Raw genomic sequence first — 23,864 nt, forward strand, 5'->3', positions numbered from 1 at the left:
CATTCTATAATTACCTCTTCCACATAATTTTGATCTTAACATCAGTAAATCATTTATTCATGCTTTTCAATATATACTAGGAAGGTTTGTAAAACACCACCTGCCAAAACGTGCGAAATGTTCGAATCCACAACTATTTACATCACAACTGGAATATCACTGTAAATTTAAGAACAAACGGTGTAATGCGTCGTCTTACTGTAGGCTGAACAGATTTTCTGAGAGAAAAGGAACTACAAATCGGCGATATATGTGTATTTGAACTATTAAATAGCGAATCTCCAATGTTTACAAAGAAAACCAAAACGAAGGAACTCTAACACATTTATGAAACTTTTGTATTTCTAATTATATTCGCCACACCAATAATGTTTAATTTTTATATTTATCGATTTTACTTTCTCCAGTAGTTAATTATCTCAGAAAGATTTTCGTAGAAATTATACTTTTTCCTCTCTTTACAGTTCAAAAATACTATAGTGTTTCTAACTAAAACATAACATTCATTTGTCGTATATATCAAATATATATATATATATCGGGTAGAAATAAGCTTATGATATTAGAACTTACAGGTATAAGAAATAACAAATTAACTTATCAAGTAAAATATAGTATAGATATTTGTGGTTACTTTGAAGAAGACAATATAGTAGGAACATATTTTAAAGAGTTAATTGAAATTTTAGAAAATTTTAAGAGTTTTTAAAGACTTACCTGTTGATATAAGAGAAAATATTATAAAAAGAATTCTAGTTGAAAAATATAGACATATTTTTATAATAGGAAGAATCTCTTACGACTTAGAACTCTGGATACAAATAGAAAGCTTGAATATTTAGACTTAGACTTAAGAAATACCAGTAAAAAAGTACAAACAGTTGATAATAATATAATTAAGTGTAATTTAGACAATAAGCATAAATTACATAGTTTATTTTCAGAAGATCCAAGTCAGAATTGTTTAGTAGACTTAATCATAAATTTATCAAAAAATTTAGAATTAGAAAATAAAAAGAAAAATAATTATTTAGAAATCATAAAAGAAAACATTACAGCTAGAGATCAAGAGATTAAAAATATAAAAGAATCTTTAGATTATATTAAAAATCAAAATTCAAGTATTTTAGAAAAACTTGTTAAATTAGAAAAAATACTGGCTAAGTTAGATTTAACAGAAATAAAAAGAATTTTAGACTCTAATAAATCTAAAGAAGTAGAAATAGGATCTGCATCAAGTATAGAAAAAGATCTTAAAGCCTTAACAAATACATTAGAAAACCTAAGTTTCTAAACAGGAAAAGAAAAGGTAACTAGAAAATTACCCAAAGAATATAAATTCCCAAGATGAATACCAACCCTTTTTTAGGAAGGTCTAGAACAATAAATGAAGAAGCATCTACATTTAGAAATAGTACTTCAAGTATAAGCAGAAATATAATAGAAAAAGTTTTAAATAGACCAGTACAATACAATCAAAATATAGAAGAAATCATAGACCCTCAACAAGATTACTTAAGATTTCAAACTAATGGATTAAGAATCCTTAACCCAGAAATATTATATAACAGAGGAATTTTTGAAACCAGAACACAATTTTTCAGATATAGTAGAGAAGTATTTGTTCAGTGTATAGGAAATCAAGTAAGAAAATTGAATTTAATATCAAAAGATTCTAAGAGAGAATTAAAAAAGAAAAATTTTAGATTTATGCATCTAGGATTAATAGTTATAGGAATAAAAGGATTAATGAGAAAAAAATTTAGGATGTAAAGTGTTAGTCACTATATATGATGAAAGAATTGATAATATAGATAAAAGTATGATTGCTAGTACAGAAGTGGATATGAACAATAATAATGGTATAATTTATTGTAATCCAGATTTTTTATTAACTATCAAAGATTTTTCAGAAAAAATTAAATAGGAATTCAAACAAAAGGATATGAAGAGGTTGATAGTGGAGATAATTTATTAATAAGCATAGAATTTTTAGGAAGATGTTCAAATAATTTTCAGACAAAATCTAAAATTTACATAGATAAAGTAGTAAATTTAATGAGTAGTAAAGGAATAAATATGGTTAAACCTAAAGAATATTCATCAGAACAATTAGCAAGATTAGAATGGGATATGGATAAGTTTTTAGAAAATCAAGAAACAATTATAGCACCACAGGAAGCATTAACTTATAAAGATATTCATGGAAGAACTAGTGTAAGATTTTTAGATTATAATCAAGTACAGAGACGGAATGACTTTAAAGAAGAAACTAATCCTGAAGAAGAACAAAATGAACCATTTCAAAATGAAGTCCATATAGAATTAATAGATGAAGAATTTGATAGAATAATTTATCCTAAGGAATTAGGAATGAATTTAGATAATAAAGAATTATTAGAACTAGAAGATCAAATGTATCTTAATAAGACAATTACAGAATCAGAATACTTATATTATGATCAAGAACAGAATATAAGAATAGGAATTATTAAACAAGATAATGATTCAGAAAATTCAGATCTAAGTTATACAAAAGAAGTTATGGAAGACTCTAATACATATAGAACCTTTAGTGATACTCCTTTTGATAGAACAATTAAACATGAAGCAATGGTTTATGGTAGAGGATTTCCCCCAAGAGGAGCTTACCCTTTATATAATAATACAGAAGGAAAATATATAGCAAGAGGAAGTGAAAGACCCTTAGAAAAGAAAATAGAATTTCAATCAGATCATAAAACACAAATTTTAAATATTATAGCACATGACCCACAGACATGGAATAATGTAATAGATGTATGGAAGAATACTATAATAGGACATTACATTAGAAATTTTCAAGAAATGGAAGCCTTAGACATGTATAGATACTTAGAAACATTTTTAGGAGAAAGTGTAAAAGTTATGTGGGAAGCATTTAAATTAGAAAAAAAAAAAGAATTCGAACAATTAGTTAATATGGGAAGTAATCCTTATAATTTTGTTAATAAAATACAGATATTAATAGCAGGAGTAGACCCAAATTCAGGACATATGAGTATACAAAGAAAAACTATGAGAGATTTAGAACAACTTAGTCTTTATAAATGGACTAAAGGAAGATATGTTAAGAACTTTTTAAATGAGTACCATTACTTAACCTCAATATCAGGAAACACATTTAGCCAAGAAATCGGTAATAAACTATTTCATAAATTACCAGAACCATTAGGATTAGAAATTACAGATAAATGGAATAATTTACCAGCAGTAAAAGAAGAACCAGAAAAATAATGGAGTATAGGACAAATAATACAACACGTAATAAGATGTTTAGAAGATAAATGTGTCGAATTACAAATTCGAAAACAACTTAAAAAGACGGACTATAAATTCTGTAAAGATATTTTTACCCCACAAACTTATGGAGCCTCTAATTCAAGGAAAAATAAATATAGTAATAAGGAAAAAAAGAATAAAAGATCTTTTAAGAAAAGATGTTTTCTTAGAAAATCTAATAAGAGAAAACCATACTTAAATGAAAAAGACATGTGAGGAAATTTAAACCAGAAAGAACTTATAAAAATAGACTTAGTTGTTATGTTTGTAATAGCAATAAACATTTATCTAAGACTTGTCCAAAAAGAATAAATAATTATGATAAAAAGAGTACATTAATAAAATGCACTAATGAAGATCTAATACAATTAGATGAATATATCTCAGATAAAGAATCTATTCATAGTATTATATCAATAGAAGACAAAAATTTAGAAGAAAATAAAGAATCTGATTATGAGATAATAGATGAATTCTCTAATATAAGATTACAAGAAGAATCAGAATCAGAAGAAGAACTAAATCTAATGAATAATGTAATTATAGAATGTATACATAATTGGCAAAAATACAAAGGAGCAGATAATATAGCTCGTTACTTATATAGTTGGTACCCAGTAAGAAAACTTAGAGCCAAATGTTTAGAATGTTATAAAGAAGTATGTATAAAATGCTTAGAAGAAAAGAATCTTATTGAAAAAGAAGAAGTCAATTCAGAAATCTTAAAAGAAAGAATTGAAATCTCAGAAATAAAAATTCTTAGAAAAAGAATTGAAAGTTTAGAAGAAATGCAAAAATTTATAATAAACAAGATAGAAATGTTAGAATATAATAATAAAGGAAAAACAATAGAAATAAAAGAACAAAGTCAAAGTACAGAATATAAAGAGAATGAATATATTCAGGTAATATGCAATCCAAAAAAAATTAAAAGTATTAAAGTAAAATGTTACATAAGAATGGGACAATATGAAATAAAATGTTTAGGATTAATAAATTCAGGATGCAGTAACTGTATAATTAATAAGAAATTAATACCAGAACAATACATGACATATTCAGACAAACCAATAGAAGCACAACAAATGGATGGAGAACTTTACACTTATACAGAATTACTACAATCAAATAGTAAGATTAGTTTTGAGACAAACTGTGGTAGAAGTATAGAATATACCTTACCAAAAGAATCAGTTTGGATTAGACCTTTAAATATTAAAGATACAAATTTTATTATAGGATTAAGTTTTTTATTAAAAGATAATGGAAGTGTTACAATTACTAAAGATTTTTTACATTTACAAAAACGTACATTATTTACACCAACATAGACCACTTATTTTCCATCAGAGTGCATCGAGAAGCGTGGTGATAGTAGTAGTAATAGCTGTAAGTGTGAAAAAGAAAGAGAATGTCAATTAATAGAGGAAGATAATTTTGAAGAAATAAATTTTGAAGAAGACAGCTTAGAAAAAATAGATTTTGGAACTATAGAATTAATTAACAATGAAAAGATTTATGATATGTTAATTACAGAACAAGAAATATAAAATTTAATATCTAGATTAGAGAAGATAGAAATAATAGGAGAAAATGTTTTAAAATATTGGGAAAGAGACAAAATATTATGTGAATTAAAAATTAAAAACCCAGAATATATAATTAAAACCAAAAATATTGAAGCTACAAACTTAGATTTAGAAGATTTTAAAATACATATAAAAGAACTCTTAGAATTAGAAGTAATTAGAAAATCAGATAGTCCTCATAAGGCTATTGTTTTAATAGGCTGTTTTGTTCAAACTTTTAACTTTTAATAACTTTAATCATACTCAGTACTCTCCTTAGTTTTCTATAACTCTTTCTTAAAAATCATATATAAATCCCTTTTTTTTTTTTTTTTACATTTAAGTTTTCATCACCTATGACATATAAACTTGAACCCGATTCATTTTTATAAGGTTACCCGTGGCACTCTCTTATAAAATTTTTAGATTAATTTTTTCCCTTTCCCCAGCATCTCTAGAAAACATCAAAAGGCTCACTCCGGCCAAAAGTTTTCATTCATCTGGGTCACTCAGGATTAACCTAAAAACAGTATGGCTTCTAGAAATCAAGTTATACTTTTATTATATGCATAGGATGAAATGATAATTATAACAAATATTTACTTAAAACATAAGCATAAAAACATAAAAAACTAAAACATAAATTAGGGATTTATAAATTTATCTCTGAAAGATTTACAACTAAGGATTTCCCTTTCGGGAAGTCCCTAAAGTTCTAAAATAAACTTAAAAGAATAAGAGTACAAAAATACCTTAAATATTCACAAGGGTGTTTCAGCTATACAATGTTTTTGGATTGAGAATTTTTCTGGGGGAGAGGTTTCAAGGGTTTTTAGATAGCAGAGAGTACACAGGTTGTAAACTTCTGCCTAAACCGAATGAAACTCATTCCTTAAATAGAAAAATTCTTGGGAGCAAAAAGTCTAATCTACCTTTGAGAAAGGCACACGTTTTACCGAGAAACTTCTGACCATTCTAAAGTCTAACAAGTGGCAAAATTTTCTACGTCTTTTTGCTAAAAATTCTAAAGGTCTACAGTTGGGAATCTTTCTTTTACAAGATTTTCACCAACTTTACAAAAAAGTCTCTCAAATGTCTAAAAATTCAAATGGGAATATTTTCTTTTTCAAAAAGTCCCGACACCTTTTCTAACAATACAACAATAATGGAACTTTTTTCTAAAAGTCTACAGTATAATGATAGAAAGTCTTCAATTTTTTCTTCTTTTCTTCTTTCAGATTTGTCTTGTTCTGCATTATTGAAGATCTTTATCACGTATCAAGATTGTGGCGTGCCACTGATGAAAATGACATTCCACTGTCTGAATTATTGTATCCTTCTTCCTGTGGATCATCGTCTTCGTCTGAAAGTCTGGAGTTACTGGCTTCATCTTTTTCTTTTTGGTCTGGGCATTCTGCAATTTCTTTCTCTTCTTCATGATTCTTTTTTAAGATTGTCTGAAATGCTTGATTGACTGCTTCTCTAATTTGTTCTTTTAATCCTTCATCATTTTTCTTCTTCTTAATCTTTTTCTTTTTTCTAGAAGAAGTTCCTTCATCTTTTTTGGATTGCTTCTGGAATTCTTCAATTTTTTCAAAAATCTTTTCTAAAGAAACAGTATCTGGATTAGGGTCTTGTGATTCTTGAAGGAATAAACAGTCTTGGCTATCTTGAGCTATCATTTTTTCTTTTCCCTTACTGGACTGAATTTCTTGGGCTTGTGAAAATTCTGGATTATTTGAAAAATGTTCTGGAGAAAAATGATCTGGTGGACTGTATTTATCTAAGTAATCAAAATTTCCACTAGATTGTCCTAAAAGATCCCAAATCTCTTTACCTTTTTCTGTAGCAGATTTATCAGTTTGCTGAATCTGATTATCTAATTTAGTAGAGGAATCAACTGTCCCCTGAGTCTGTTGGGCTTTTGGTAAGTCCACAACCTTCAACGGATTTGATAAGTCTTTACCAGCTACCGTTTGGGCTGGACTAGCTATGGAATTCTTGGGCTCCATAGTACCTGTTGATAATGGACTTTTAGATCCAAAATCTCTTTTTCTAATTGGGCCACTTCCTTTTGAAGTTGGGTTCTTTCTATTGAAAGGTTCTGGTTGGCTTCATTGATAACTTTGTAATTTCTCTGCATGCACTCACAGTGTTGGTAGAAAATATTCTGGTCTTTGCTTGGAGAGAAGTCTAATGGAGGGTCTGAGTAATTCTTTAAAGAAGGAGATAAATAAAAATTTATTCCTATCTGTTGTCTTGCTACATATAATGCTTCTTGAAAATTTGTAAAACCTTTGTAAAGAGGGTCTGGAAAATTTTTAATACAATTTAAAACTTCTAGCCAAGAATGGAAAATTCCTGGAGTTCTTCATTTAATAACAACATAAATTTTAAACCTTTGCTTGTTTTGACTAAAATATTCTGACAATGCATTCATGCATGCAAGAAAATATTTTTGGTCTTTTAGATTCTTATTATAAGAAATCCATAAATTGTCTAAAATACATTCTCTTCTTTGGATAAAGAAATATGCGATAAAATTTTAAGGAAAATATTACTATTGGGAAAGACTATAAGTTCTTGGTTTTCAAACCTTAGTCTGTCTTGTAACATTGGTCTGTTCTGATTAAATGGAGTCTGTGGTAATAATCTTAATGCAAATGAATTCCCAGGTGGAATTCCTGGTCTTATAGGCCTTGGTCTTGCCATCTGTATAACAAAATTATGTTAAACAAATTTAATAATTTCAACCTATTACTTAATATATCTGCTGCTTTATTATCACTACCTTTAATATGCTCAAATTCTATATTAATCCCTGTATTTGTAATTCTATCTATAAAATTTAACCATCTTCTTCTACTGCTTCTTTTTTAATCTATTTTCATTTTATTAACAAAAGAAACTATGGCTACACAGTCTGTTCTTATTGTTATTTCTTTCTTTGATATAATAAATAATTCAAAACTATCTAATGCATAATTTATAGCTAATAATTCTGCATCTATACTACTTAAATTTCCTTTTTCCTTATAATTTTCACTATTGTACCTACAAATTCTTTTTGTACTTTTATCAGTATATTTATTGAGTTTGCATATTAATATAGCTCCCCATCCTGTCATACTTCCATCTATTTCTATAATTAAGTATTCTGAATCTAAAGGCATAGCCAATTCTGGTAAGGTTTTTATTTTTTCTTTTATTTGCTGAATTAATTTTATGTCTTATTGATTAAAAAATCTTGATCCTGTAGAAGATGTCTTTGCATATAAAGGTCCTACTATTTTTCCCAAATCTTTCATGAATGGTCTAGCATAATTTACTAATCTTAAAAATTTTTGGATTTGTTTTAAATCTTCTAATTTATCTGGAAATTCTAAAGCTTTTTTAGCAATATGAGGTTGTAACTTAATTTTACCTTCTTCTATGTTAACTCCTAAGAAGTCTATAAATTCTTTAAATAGAATCATTTACTTTTTACTAATTATTAAACCATATTTAATAAATTCTGAAAATACTATTTGTAAATATCCTCTATGTTCTTATTTATTTTTACTGAAAACTAAAATATCATCTATATATACAATTATAAACTTACTATGTCTATTAAAAATACTTTCCATTTTTCTTTGGAAAATACTTGGTGCATTCTTAATTCCAAATGGCATTACAAGCCATTCAAAATGTCCCTCTGGACAAGTAAAAGCTGTCCATTTAATACTTTCTGGATACATTTTTATTTGCCAAAATCCTGACTTTAAATCAAATTTACTAAAAATTTTACATTCTTGGATTTTGTTTATTAAAACCGTCTTGTCTGGTATGCTATAAGCATCATCTATAGTATTATCATTAAGTCTTTTATAGTTTATTACCATCCTACTTTTTCCCCTAATAATTTCTGAATGTTTTCTGACTATGAAGGCTGCTGATCTATGAGGACTATCTGATTTTCTAATTACTCCTAATTCTAAGAGTTCTTTTATATGTATTTTAAAATCTTCTAAATCTAAGTTTGTGGCTTCAATATTCTTGGTTTTAATTATATATTCTGGGTTTTTAATTTTTAATTCACATAATATTTTGTCTCTTTTTCAATATTTTAAAACATTTTCTCCTATTATTTCTATCTTCTCTAATCTAGATATTAAATTTTCTATTTCTTGTTCTGTAATTAACATATCATAAATATTTTCATTGTCAATTAATTCTATAGTTCCAAAATCTATTTTTTCTAAGCTGTCTTCTTGAAAATTTATTTATTCTAAATTATCTTTCTCTATTAATTGACATTCTCTTTCTTTTTCACACTTACAGCTATTACTACTATTACCACCACGCTTCTCCATGCACTCTGATGGAAAATAAGTGGTCTGTGTTGGTGTAAATAATGTACGTTTTTGTAAATGTAAAAAATCTTTAGTAATTGTAACACTTCCATTATCTTTTAATAAAAAACTTAATCCTATAATAAAATATGTATCTTTAATATTTAAAGGTCTAATCCAAACTGATTCTTTTGGTAAGGTATATTCCATACTTTTACCACAGTTTTTCTCAAAACTAATCTTACTATTTGATTGTAGTAATTCTGTATAAGTGTAAAGTTCTCCATCCATTTGTTGTGCTTCTATTGGTTTGTCTGAATATGTTATGTATTGTTCTGATATTAATTTCTTATTAATTATACAGTTACTGCATCCTGAGTCTATTAATCCTAAACATTTTATTTCATATTGTCATATTCTTATATAACATTTTACCTTAATACTTTTAAGTTTTTCTGGATTGCATATTACCTGAACATATTCCTTCTCTTTATATTCTGTACTTTGACTTTGTTCTTCTATTTCTATTGTTTTTCCTTTATTATTATATTCTAACATTTCTATCTTGTTTATTATAAATTTTTGCATTTCTTCTAAGCTTTCAATTCTTTTTCTAAGAATTTTTATTTCTGAGATTTCAATTCTTTCTTTTAAGATTTTTGAATTGACTTCTTCTTTTTCAATAAGATTCTTTTCTTCTAAGCATTTTATACATGCTTCTTTATAACATTCTAAACATTTGGCTCTAAGTTTTTTTACTGGGTACCAACTACATAAGTAACAAGCTATATTATCTGATCCTTTGTATTTTTGCCAATTATGTATCTGATTCTTCTTGTAATCTTATATTAGAGAATTCATCTATTATCTCATAATCAGATTCTTTATTTTCTTCTAAATTTTTGTCTTCTATTGATATAATACTATAAATAGATTCTTTATTTGAGATATATTCATCTAATTGTATTAGATTTTCATTAGTGCATTCTATTAATGTACTCTTTTTATCATAATTATTTATTCTTTTTGGACAAGTCTAAGATAAATGTTTATTGCTATTACAAACATAACAACTAAGTCTATTTTTATAAGTTCTTTCTGATTTAAATTTCCTCACATGTCTTTTTTCATCTAAGTATGGTTTTCTCTTATTAGATTTTCTAAGAAAACATCTTTTCTTAAAAGATCTTTTATTCTTTCTTTCCTTATTACTATATTTATTTTTCCTTGAATTAGAGGCTCCATAAGTTTGTGGGGTAAAAATATCTTTACAGAATTTATAGTCCGTCTTTTTAAGTTGTTTTCGAATTTGTAATTCTACACATTTATCTTCTAAACATCTTATTACGTGTTGTATTATTTGTCCTATACTCCATTATTTTTCTGGTTCTTCTTTTACTGCTGGTAAATTATTCCATTTATCTGTAATTTCTAATCCTAATGGTCCTGGTAATTTATGAAATAGTTTATTACCGATTTCTTGGTTAAATGTGTTTCTTGATATTGAGGTTAAGTAATGGTACTCATTTAAAAAGTTCTTAACATATCTTCCTTTAGTCCATTTATAAAGACTAAGTTGTTCTAAATCTCTCATAGCTTTTCTTTGTATACTCATATGTCCTGAATTTGGGTCTACTCCTGCTATTAATATCTGTATTTTATTAACAAAATTATAAGGATTACTTCCCATATTAACTAATTGTTCGAATTCTTCTTTCTTTTCTAATTTAAATGCTTGTCGAAACAACCACCGCATTCTTATATTTATTATTCACCCAACTAACGTGCAATGCACGTTACCTCACTAGTATTCAAAATATTCCAATTCTCAACAATCCATATATTGACGTAACTACATGGTAATTTGGAGAGAAGTTGATGAAAATAAAAGATAGGGAAAAATAATAAAGATAGATTGAGAGTAGTAAAATTAAGTGTTAATGATAAAGAATATTGAAATACATACAACTTTTACTCTCTAAATTATAGATACTCTTTAAATTGCAAAATATACTCTTAAAAACTAGAAAGTTTCTTGAAAATGTTCTAAATTCATTAAAAGTTTATACTAAAATTTAAGTTTTGTAGGTAAAGTTACGTAGTTTGAAAGTTCATTGACCAATATTGTTTTTAGAGCACTTTCAATAGAATATCTAAATTGAAGATCCTATTTAGCAAATTCTCTATATTTTAGAAAGTCCATGCTTAAATATAAGTCTCAAGAAATTTTATGTTTTAATTTATTAAAATAAAATATAGAGACATTTAAAAAGCACAAATTTCAATACTTAACTAATGAAATTATTAGAACCATATTTGAATTGATTGGTTACTGTCATCTAGAAAATATGTTAAATGAAAAATGAGGAAAAATAATAATAATTTATTAAAAAACGTAAAATAAAGAATAAAAATAGAGAGCATAGTTCTAATGTATAAAATATTTTACTCTTTATTATTGAAGATTTTCTTTATTATATAGATGATGTTCTTTATATAATTTTTTTTCTTCTGAAAAATACTCTAACAATTTAATTATTTGCATACTTCACGTATGGATTAAAGAACGTGAATGAGCTAAGCCATTTGCACATTAAAAGTGTGAAAAATTCTACTTATACATAATTATTGCACATAATGGTGTTCAAAATGTGATGTGACAATCATCCAATTGCTGATATGCAAGTGTGAGACTTGAATTGAAAGTTGGATTCAGTGCTGTGTAATTAATGTCACAATTATATAGACAATCATGTACATGTAGAACTTTCCTAAAAGTGTATATCACTTTTGACGTCATCCAAGTTAGCATGATTTGATTGGTGAAAAAATGCCTACTAACGTGTTGTTATGTAGAACGATGTAAAAAGTGATTTACATTGATTAAAGTCATTGAAACGCGATTTTAAAATCGCAACAAGGTTAACGTTCACGAAAGAGACTGTACTCTCTCGCTCGCTCTTCCTTGCTGATACTGCTATACACCACAGCACCCAATCAATCTTCCAAAGTTATCGTTAATGGGGATAATTTACTACTAAAGGGGTTTGTGACGGCACATATATTTTTTTGATTTTCCCATAATTTTTGTTTGTTTCAAATAAATGTCTTCTATAACGTTGAAATCATCGTTTTTCTTACCCTCTCATTCTACTCCTTCGACTTCGTTTTTCCTGCCCGCTTCGATCCGATTCCCTCGGAAATTGAATCATAAAGGAAGGTTTAGTGTTTTCAGAGCTCAACCTTTTGACAGTTCAGAAAATAGTGATCAAAAGAACAATAAAAGTAGTTCCCCCAATGCCGGCGACCCTAAAATCCCCAATGGCACTATGGTAATTTTCTCCCGTGTCTGTGTATTGTGGAATTTGAATGCAGTTACATAATGGGTTCAAGTTGAATTTCTTATTTTTGTTTCATTTATTTTTTATTTTTATTTTTTTGGATATTTATTAGCATAAGAGCCGGAAGGATATCCTTTTGGAGTATGTACAAAATGTACAGCCGGAATTTATGGAATTATTCGTCAAAAGGGCTCCCCATCAGGTACTTATCTTAATTTCTTGTATATTGTTTTTTTCTGAAATTGCTAGGGTTCTTATTAGCATTCATAAAATGTAATTTAGAGTTTAATACTTAATTAATGTTGTTTCTTAGAAGATTTAGATATGTGCTTAATCAAGATAGCTTTTGCTTATGGTTGCACATTTGGATTGTGGAATGATATTTCATCAGGTAGTTGATGCAATGCGCCAAACTGTGACAAATATGATTGGAACGCTACCTCCTCAATTTTTTGCAGTAACAGTAACTAGTGTAAGTATTCATGCTGTACACTTGTAATGAAAATGTTTGCTTTGGTTTAAGACTGGGCTTAAAAGATTTGCTTATGAGTAGATAAGTAAGTTTTAAAATAAATAGTTTTGTATTGGTCAAAGTTGGAAAAGTTACTTATTTTGAAAATACCTTGTACCTTGCTTTCAAAATAAGTAACCTTTCACTTTTATGTAAAAAAAGGTAACTTATACTAACGTGTGGAAAATGAAAAGTTACTTAAAGGTAAGTTTTAAGTATTTTTAAGCCTAGCAGAACATTCTGTGAGTTTATATTGTGATTTTGGATAGTTTGGCATCTTTTAGGTTGCGGAAAATCTTGCACAGCTCATGTATAGTGTCATGATGACCGGATATATGTTTAGGAATGTGCAACATCGGTTGGAATTGCAGCAAAGCTTGGAACAGGTTGCTCTTCCTGAACCACAAGAAAAAAAGGTGAGTCCTTGTGTTTGCCTTATCACATCTCAGTTCATTTGATTTTCCTCCAGTTGAATCTTTGATACTGAGGTGAAAGAAGAACACGTGGAGATAAATAACTACTAGCCAGACGTAGTATATTTGGAAGAAGTTGTGAGTATATTTTAGATGGAAAAGGGAAGGCAAATGATGTCTATATTCTGAAATTACTTTATTATATTTTCTATTGTTTTTAGTTTCATTTGCATAATCCTTTGTTTTTAATCAGCTGTGGCAGCTTTTATTTCCTCTTTTTCTTTTGAGTTCGCGACTGAAAAATAAGTTGTCATATTCTGATTTCAATTCTTCGGGAACACTGCCTAACTTGCCTTTTGTGTGGTGGTGGAAATTGTAGTTATCAATTATAGTGATCACGTATAAATAATGATCACCTTTCATGTCGCATGATCTTCCTGATATATGTCTCCTATCCTATGATCTTCCACTGATGGAAATTGGTACTTAGGGAACCAAGCTTGACTTGTTTTGTTGTTCGTGATTTTTTTATAAAAAAAATGTGGATCAAAGGATATCACCCCTTTTGCGAGTCTCGAACCAGGTCAGCAGCCTGGTAAGGCTTCACTATAACCACTTGAACTAGGCCTTGGCCTTTTTTGTTGTTCATGACTTGTGAGTGTGTTGGACTAATAAACAACATTCCTTGTTTCTTTTAGCTAGATCAAATATGGTTTCAATCAATATTTGGAGTCTGTATATTCTTTTAGGAGAACTATGACAAGTTCTCTTTGAGGTTAATAACCTGTTGTCATTATTGATGTATCATTTTACAAATATTTCTTCGATTTTGAATTGTATTCCATAAAATTTTTATTCACAAATAAAAATTCAAAAAGAGTTTCATTTTTGAGTGAAGTTACACAATCCGGTTCGTGTTATTAGGTATTTTTTTCACGAAAAGCAGACACGAGATAAGAAATCAAAGTGAATGTCAAAAAGAAAATGATATTGTATTTACCTGTTAGTGATGAAGAGTCTAATAGAGACCTCATTGACGACTTACTATTATAATATTAAGATGTGTCTGAAAAATATATTTATTAGATTTAGATATAATTAGATGAGATTGGTTTTTGAGATACTAATGTGTATAAGAGTATATTAGATTAGGTGTGATTAAATAATATTGGTTTTTATGAGAAATTAATATGATTAGATCTATTAGAAGTCTTTCCCTTGGACTTAAATTCTTTACCACTACACAACCAGGGTTTCTGTTTGTTTACACTCTTGAAAATTTAATATAATTACAATTTTTTCTTCTTCCTAACGAACTTCTCTCATTTTCTCTCCTCTTCTTTCTCCCATTTCTCTCTCTTCTATTCTCTCCTCTCTCTTTCCCATCCTGCACGGGGTAGCCTTTTCTGGCAGAAAGCACTTGTTTACTTCTGAAATCTGGCAGTTACGGGAACTGTTGCTGACCAATTACTATTTTCTTCAGTCAGATATTGTTTTCAATAGGTCTATGTTTGGGTCTTTTGTGTTGATTTAATAAAGGGAAATTGGTGCAAATGGTCCCAGACTTTTGCATTTTTAGCGTCAACAGTCCTTTTGGATGGGATTCTGTCCAAAGTTGCTCTTATTTTGTGTTTTATTTGAAGGACCGAATTTGTCAAACTTTAAAAAAAAAAAAAAAAAAAAAAAAAAAAAAAAAAAAAAAAACTACCAAAAAAAAAAAAAAAAAAAAAAAAAAAAAAAAAAAAAAAAAAAAAAAAAAAAAAAAAAAAAATCTAAAATTCCCTCTTCAAATTTGTGAAATAAAAATTAAATACTGAAAAAAATCAAAAAAGAATTGATGTAAAAAGGGAAAAAAAGTAAAAAAAGAAAAAGAGTACAATCGTCTTCTTCCAACCCCCAGACCCACTGCCCTATCTCCACACCAACCCTCAACCCCACTGCCCCAACCACACCCAAACCAGATAGCCTGATGTCGTCACACCCAAATAACTTGGCCGGAACACATTCGAAGTCCAATGAAAGCTATCCATTGTGAAATCTCTCTCCGCCTCCGGCTCTGCCGCTAAATCAGCAACCTACCCAGCTCTATCTGTGCTGCCACAACTGCCAAATCGGTTCAAATCACTGCCCATCTTTAACACAATCTCCAGCCATGCCACCATCTTCACCGTCACCACAACAGTAGACATAAAAAGTAGAATCACCACCGATGGCTACAACTATAAAAGTCAAATCCAACACAGATTACAATTGCAAATTTCACGTATCTGAGATGCAATTTCAAAGATTTCAACTCAGATTTTATATACGATTTTAGCCCACATGTCGTTTGATTTTTTAAAATTTTTTGCAAATTGATTTTCTGCATGATGAATGTACCAGCAATGGTAGAAAAAGTTATCGGAAGGGATGAGATATTTAGTATCTAGAATCCATTTCCTGCAATTTCATTAGTGGTATTATCTTGAAAATTGAAGGATTTATTCACTTCTTCAGTTGATAGATTTTGTGGGGGATGAAGAAGTTTCAGATTTTGAATGAGAGGTGGTGGTGGTGAAATGGGCTGGCCGCAGTATGTGATGTTTTGCAGTGTTTTTGTTGGGTGGGTGATAGGTTCCTATTCCAAATGCAATTCACCCAACCATATTAATAGCAGAATTGAAGTAGACAGAAGAAAGAAAGCCAAGCTGGAATTGCACTCTCTGTTTTCTGTAATAATACTAAAGGATAGGAAATAACTCTGCTATGAAGAATAACAGTAATTTATATAACTCTATTTCTGTAATACAGCAAAAATGCAATGAAAGAAGGACATTTGGCATTCGAGAGGCCAATTCTCTCCCAATAGACTACCCCAAATTCTGCCTGCCTTTCTGCTCTATTTTTCGGTCTATTTATAATGGCTCTCTAACTAATTCTCCAGCTGCCTCTGTTACTTTCATGTGCTGCTAACCGCCTCCATTCATTTCCTTATTATGCACTTGCTATTTTATTACGTCTTGCATATGTGAATTGAATTTGGTGTCTATCATTGGGAGTGGGGTGGTTTGGTAAGGAGTCATATTTTTTTTAATTTATAAGTGTGTGGGTAACAACGGTGAAAGATTGGAGACCAAACGTACAATCTATCCTTCATGTTACCTGATTTTTAATTTGACAAATTTGCCGCTTGAACTGAAGGAAAAAAAAAAGAGAGAGAAATTGGATTCCACACACAAAATTAACAGCAATTTTGGATGGAATCCATCCAAAAGGACTTTTTGTGCTAAAATGCAAAGGTTTGGGACCAATTATGCTACTTTTTAAAGGTCTGGGGCCAATTTTCTAAAATAAACCAATTGAGCTTTTATTACTGTTACATTCAAATGTGTTAATGATATTAAGTATTCCCATCTCTGATGTGCTATTTTGACTTGGTTCTATGAATGTATAGGATGCACAAGATTATGCTCCAGGTACACAGAAAAAAGTGACAGGTGATGTTATAAGGTGGAACAATATCTCGGGTCCTGAAAAAATAGATGCAGTCAAATACATCGAGTTACTTGAAGCAGAGATTGATGAACTTAACCGCCAAGTAGCAAGAAAAACTGCTAATGGACACAATGAACTGTTGGAATATCTAAAATCTCTAGAGCCTCAAAATCTGAAGGTTAGAGGTCCTTTTCCCATTTTAGGTAGCAGTTGAAACATTATGATTCGTGGATGCCAAAAGAAAGATCTTTAGATGCTATGTTAGTTGATTTGTAGATGGTTGTAGCTCTGATTTAGTAATTTCAAGAAATTGTCAAGGCTTGAAATTGGACTATGTTTTGTACCCTATCTTGGGAAAGAGTATGTTCTAAGCTTAAAAAACTAAAAGTTGACTTTCTTTCTGTTACTTATTTATAACTTTGACATAGTTTATTCACACATGAGGGAAGCCTTGTCACGTCACTCATCTGGGTTTGAATCTCCTTCGTGGAAAATGTGAATTTAAAAAAAAAACAAAAATAAATATGATTAAGAAAGAAATTATTTATTTCTAAAATTATTCACTCATAAGTAAACTTTTTAAGCTTATCCGAACATCCTCCAACTGGGGTGAACAGTAATTCAAACTTATAACAGCCTGGCCATTTGCGAATCAACAATATTCATAACTGCAAAACTAGTGGAAATAGTGACATGTAGTTCTCTAATTCTTATTTCTTCTTGTGACACAGGAGCTAACAAGTAGTGCAGGGGAGGATGTTGTGCTGGCTATGAACACATTTATAAAGCGGCTCTTGGCTGTTTCGGACCCTAGTCAAATGAAGGTACACTATTGTAGATGCTTTCGATTCTTGTACTTCTTGTTGATACCAACTTTTAAGTATCTAATTTTCTTCATAATCGATATGTTTAGGATTTTAATGGAACTCAAATTCTACACCATATAGACTGCATATGCTAATACTTTAGTTGTCTATTGAATTTTATTGCTTAAATTAAGATAAAATGACTGCTATCATATTTAAATCAGATAGAAGCAGTTTCTATGCACACCATTTATAAGTTAATTTGAGTGCTAACATTAACAAGGATGAATACAATTTTAATGATAATTTCTGTACACACATTTGACCGAATATTTGCTTGACTGAGTTCGAGAAGTACGCTCTCTTTATTGAGACAGTATTTGATTCCACCACATTCTTGAACAGTTCTTTTAGATTTTGCAGCCTGTAGGTCCCAATAATCCTATATAGGGCAAGGTTTCAAACCAGCAATTTGCTGCCTGTCTTTTATTTAAGAACACTTTCTTAATTACCCTTTTCATATGTTTGCTATGAAGTATTAGATAGGACTCAACAGTATTTATAGAAGAGAAAGAAGCTAGAAATTTTGTCCATTATATTTTTTAGTACTACATGCTAAACATGCATTTCTAAATTAGATGGTTATTAAGGAAAAACGAACCTTTTTTCATTCGCAGACTAGTGTGACGGAGACAAGTGCCCCGGAACTTGCCAAGCTGCTTTATTGGCTTATGATGGTTGGTTATAGTATTAGGAACATTGAAGTTCGGTTTGATATGGAACGTGTACTCGGTGCAACAGCAAAGCTAGCCGAGCTACCTCCAGGCGAGAACATCTAGGCGCCCAATTGGAGCTTTGCGTCTTCTAGGATGAGAAGCTTGGAGCTGTATACCCTCTTACCACTGTGAAGGCATTGTTTTTGTTGGTGACATTACTACTTTTTATAAGCTGTTCTGGTGAATGTTATGGAGAATCAACTAATAGAGGGAAGGCTTTTGGATTCTTTCCTCCTGTTTTAGTTTAAATTACATTGATGAGAATGATAGGTTTTAAAGGGACCGTCGGCCAAAACTGTGTTAGAAATTGAACTACCTTAAATCTTTTGCTCAATTCAGCTTCAAAACTTTGTACTTGCTTTAGTTTGTCTTAAATTTGGATGAATAAGCTTAAATATTGTATCCAAAAAAATCCGGGACAAAACCTCAAATCATATTTGACCCCGTTTGACTCCCGTTAAAATTCATCAATTTAATTTAAAATTTTCTCTTTCCTATTTTTAACCACACAATATTCAATAAAATAATATTATACGCTAATTGAAAACTTTTAATTTTTTTCAACCATCGATTTTTTCAAAAAACAATATTCCCCCAATTATAAATCCAAATAATGGGGGCCAAACGGGTGCTTAAGCGATGTAGCCAAAAAAATCTTATTAATTGAGGTAACAAAGAATGCTATTTTTTTTTTTTATAAATAAAATTTAAAGTGCTTCTGACTTATGCATGAACGATACTGTTTTAAGTTGATTATAATCTTTAAATTGGATAAAAAATCACGAAAAAGCATTTTATCAAAAATTGAGGTTAAATTCTTTCTTACGTGAAAATAACATTAATGAGGTCAGATTCAATATTAGAATATACTAGTTAACCGTTGAGTGTGAAAACTAATATGATATACAATTATTAGAATATAGAATGCTTAAAGCTGTTTTGTACATAAGGGTTCAAAAGTTGGGGACCGAATGTGCAATTATATTTCCTAAACCTTCATCGTTAAGAGTCATTAGGTCATGTTAGGGTAGTAAAGTATTTGTCATGCGAAATGTGTTGAAAGTAAAATATTTGTAGTTTTGAGTGTGATCTAAGTAAATTGTCATTGAAATAACGAAGAAAGAACTCTTATCCTTCTCTAACTGGTTATTGTAACATAAAGTAAAAAAAGTACAAGGATTTTCTTTGGAGTCAAATTTGTATTAATTATCTTCCAAGATTTGTGAAGCTTATGGCTTAAGCTTTAGATCTAGGATTTCTACAAATATAGTTCTTGTGTGTTCATTGTAAATTAGATAGGATCAAGTCAAGTCAAATTATTCAATATTGAGCCTATTGTAACATAAGCGTTTCAATTTGTATTTAAGATTGTTTGAATCGCGATCATGTTTTAACCTCCTTCATAGTTGTAATTCCTCCACGATTATAATGTTGGTATCAGAGCCATATTCAAAAAAAAAAAAAAATTGTTTCTAGCCTTTATGATAGCTTAAGATTTTCCTTATTGCTATTTTCTACACCGGTTTGTAGTGACATGTTTATCTCCTAGTCTTTGACTCTTGAAAGAATATGCTATGTGGTTGTATTGAACGAGGACAAAACGTCCTAAATATCCCAGCCTTTATGAAAGAATAGCACAAAACGTCCCTACATTTGACACTTATTGTGGAAAAAGTCCATACGTTTCATTTTTTTGCATTTTCATCCTTATTTCAATGTTTCATTGTTAAAAAGGTCATTTTCACCATTTTTGAATGTAAAAAATCAAAATACCCTCATATCTAAATAAAACAAAAACAAAAAGAAAAATAAAGAATAAATTGCAAGCTTACTCCTAAATGTTTTAAAAAGTGCAAGTGAGTCTAAATAATTTTTAAAATGCCTAATAACACAACACGTTCCTACGTTTGGTCAGTAGTGTGCAAAACGTCCATACGTTTCAAATTGATGAAAATGACGTTTTTCGCAATAAAACGTGAAAATAGAGATGAAAATGTCGAAAAAAAATTGAAACGTATGGACGTTTTTCGTAAAAAAATGTCAAACGCAGAGACGTTTTCCACAAGAAGTATCAAACGTAGGGACGTTTTATGCTATTAGACCTTATTCAAATTGAAACCATTGCCAAATCGCCGAACCTCTATACCATTTCAAAAATATCATTATCCAAACTCTGGCGGCACCACCTGTTCTGAAAAGATCCATGTCATTTCCAACACACCAATAGACTATATTTATCAGGATGTTTCTCTTCACGGTCTTAAAATATCAATAGATGGTTTAGCATTAGCGGTATGGAGGTTCGGTGATTTGGACGATGGTTGGTCGGAGCTTTTTTATTTCTAAGGTAGCAATCTCATTTGGAGAAGAAGAGACCATGAAGAGAAGCGCTCTAGTGAGTATAGTCGATTGGTGTATTGGAAATGACATGGATCTTTCAGGAATAGGTGGTGTTGTCAGAGTTTGGATGATGGTATTTTGGAAATGGTATGGAGGTTCATCGGTTTGGTAATGGTTTCAATTTTAATAAGGTCTAATAGCACAAAACATCCTTACATTTAACACTTATTGCGAAAAACGTCCCTACCTTTGACACTTCTTATAGAGAATGTCCATATATTTCAATTTTTTTATTTTATTTTTTGTATTTTCATCCCTATTTTACGTTTCATTGCGAAAAACGTCATTTTCATCAATTTGAAACTTAGGGACGTTTTACACATTATAGGTCAAACGTAAGAACGTTTTGTGCTATTAAACCTTTTAATAATTATTGGATTCATTTGCACTTTTTAAAACATTTAGGAGTAAGATTCCAATTTATTCTTTATTTTTTTTTGGTTTTATTTAAATAAAAGGGTATTTTGATCATTTTATATTAAAAATAGTGAAAAGGACGTTTTTAGCAATGAAACGTTGAAATAAGGATGAAAATGCAAAAAAAGAAACGTAAGGACGTTTTCTGCAATAAGTATCAAATGTATGGACGTTTTGTGCTATTGACCCGAAACACTATCTATCTGATATACTCTTTGTTTTGGCATTCTATGGAGGTGATATTGGTACCTTTGAATAAAGCAAGGATAGAAGGAAACCACCCATGAAAATATGACTGGTTCTACAATTCTCTACTATCTCTTTCATCTTCACCTTTGCCTTCAAAGTCTTTATACTCTAAGTCTTTGTTTCCCATTCTGAAATTGTAGAATTTATTTTTGCATCACATCATGGGTCCCATCATTTACGCCATTGTTTTGAATACATGCAATTGTCATTTTTGTAATTCCTTTTATGCCCACTCTTTTGTCCAATAGTGTGGGGAGTAGTGAAAATAGCGTGTTTGGAGAGAAGGATAGGATAGGGAAAGTGAAGAGGAAAACAATTAATGCTACAGTGAAATGTCATGTTAGTGTCAAATGAATGCATTAAAAAAATGGGTTTGTGGAAAAGTAATAGTTTTTCTACTTAGGAACAAAAAATGAGAAACAAACAAGTGCTAAAGTAGATTACTTGTTTGAAGTCGAGGACTTAGATGAAGATAGTAAAATCCCAATAGTAGATATCTCTCTTTTAAATTCATATAAAGCCACCACAAAACCTATATCTTGGCTGCAATAGTACCTAATTCCTTCTACTGAAGCTGGTCACATGATTCTATTAAATCTTCAAGAATTCATTGCATTTCAATGGAAGAATCATGGCGACACACATCCATTTTGGAGCAGTGAGAATTGCTATTACCTTTTGGTCGACGAAAAGGCCTTCTGGTAGTGACCAGGCTTGCTCTCTTAGACACCATATTCATTGAGTATCAACATGCTTCTATTGCTACAATACAAACAATTTAAATTCTGGAACAGCGTTCATCACTCTATTCCTAAATTTCAACCTACAGACCATAGACCCTCATGTTTTTTAGCCAACCTAAAATTCCAGCTGCAGTTCACATGTGCTTATCAAATAAGCACTACTTGTGTGCAGCCACACTTGATCTGAATAGAGTCCTTGTGTGTCCATTGTAGCCAACTTGATCTGATCTGAGTCACAACAAACACACAATAACTCTATGTACAGAAATCATAGACCTAAAAGCTTCATAAATCTAACAACAGAACTGTTACAAACTTGACTCCAAAGTAAAGCGTGGTACTTTACATTAGGCTACATCCAGTTTTATTCCATTTTAATGAGGTTAAGCGCTTGTTTGGGCTCCATTTTAATGAGGTTTTGGGCAAAATGTATATAGGTAATTTTTTGGAGAATGTGTGATTAAAAAGTAAGGAAAAGTTTTGGGTTTACTTGTAATATTATTTTATTGAACAATATGGCTGAAAATAATGAGTTTTGAAAAAATGTATTTTGGGTTTAACGGAGTTCAAACTAAGGCTAAAACAAGATCCCAGGGCAAACAATCATAGACACACTCGAACCCTCGATATTATAGAAGAATATATGACAAGATTCGCTATTGAATAACTTGACTCAACTTGATCCCATCCAAGTTACAACGAACAGAATTGTTACAAATTTGACTCCGAAGTAAAGAACACCAATGCACTTATGTTACAGTAACTTGTTGGAGAATGATAAGGATGTCTTAAGCTTGATTCCAATCACCCTTGGCTTATTTTTAAGCTTAAGCCACCCCGAACTTTTTCACGATTGTGTAAAAAGAATTATAAATATGATAAAAATAAGATTTTGCACAAAAATTAGGCTGAGCCAAATTGATTAGCTACAGAGATTGTGTAAAACTGGGATGATAGTTCAAGTGGTCTCTTAACTTTGTTAAAGGTTTTCACGGGATCGCTGAACTTTAAAAATCACCTCATTCATCATTAAACTTTGCAATTTATAATCACGTTCATCACTTATCTCGTGGTCCGTCAAAAATTTGACGAAATGTTGATGTAGTTGTATACATGGCACTATGTCTCAATGATGAAAGAAATTACAAATTGCAGAGTTTATTGATGAATGGGTGACTTTTAAAATTAAGAGACTTCGTAGATTATTCCGTAAAACTGCAAAGTCAATTTTGCAAAGGTAAATAACGATGATTATAATCGTTATGCCTTGACGAGAGGAGCACATGGAGGTCGTCAAGACTTGGTCGAATATAAGACTGGAAAGCTTTCTCGAGTGATTTGGCTGCAAAGATGGAACTTGTAACTTGCCAGGGTAGGAGCAAAAGGGATAAAATTGGAAAATTCTGTCAATGGAAAGACTTTCATCCAGGATTTTGTTGATGTATCATGCATGTGCATTTCTCCATTTTCTCCTGCCTTCTTTTACAAGAAGAAATAATCTTTTGCTATCA

The 23,864-nt window shown here is 30.0% G+C and overlaps 1 protein-coding gene across 1 annotated transcript; it reads left to right on the top strand.

The window, feature by feature from the left end:
- The first annotated feature begins 12,134 nt into the window (after positions 1-12,134).
- Positions 12,135-18,907, top strand: LOC111393882. The gene is made up of 7 exons (XM_023019648.1): positions 12,135-12,555; positions 12,677-12,766; positions 12,956-13,036; positions 13,360-13,491; positions 16,922-17,140; positions 17,694-17,786; positions 18,446-18,907. The coding sequence occupies exons 1-7, from the start codon at positions 12,328-12,330 to the stop codon at positions 18,605-18,607; spliced, it is 1,005 nt and encodes a 334-aa protein (XP_022875416.1). The 5' UTR covers positions 12,135-12,327; the 3' UTR covers positions 18,608-18,907.
- The last annotated feature ends 4,957 nt before the right edge of the window (positions 18,908-23,864 follow it).

This window comes from Olea europaea, chromosome 4 (genome assembly GCF_002742605.1).
Source record: "Olea europaea var. sylvestris chromosome 4, O_europaea_v1, whole genome shotgun sequence".
In the NCBI taxonomy this organism is placed as follows: Eukaryota; Viridiplantae; Streptophyta; class Magnoliopsida; order Lamiales; family Oleaceae; genus Olea; species Olea europaea.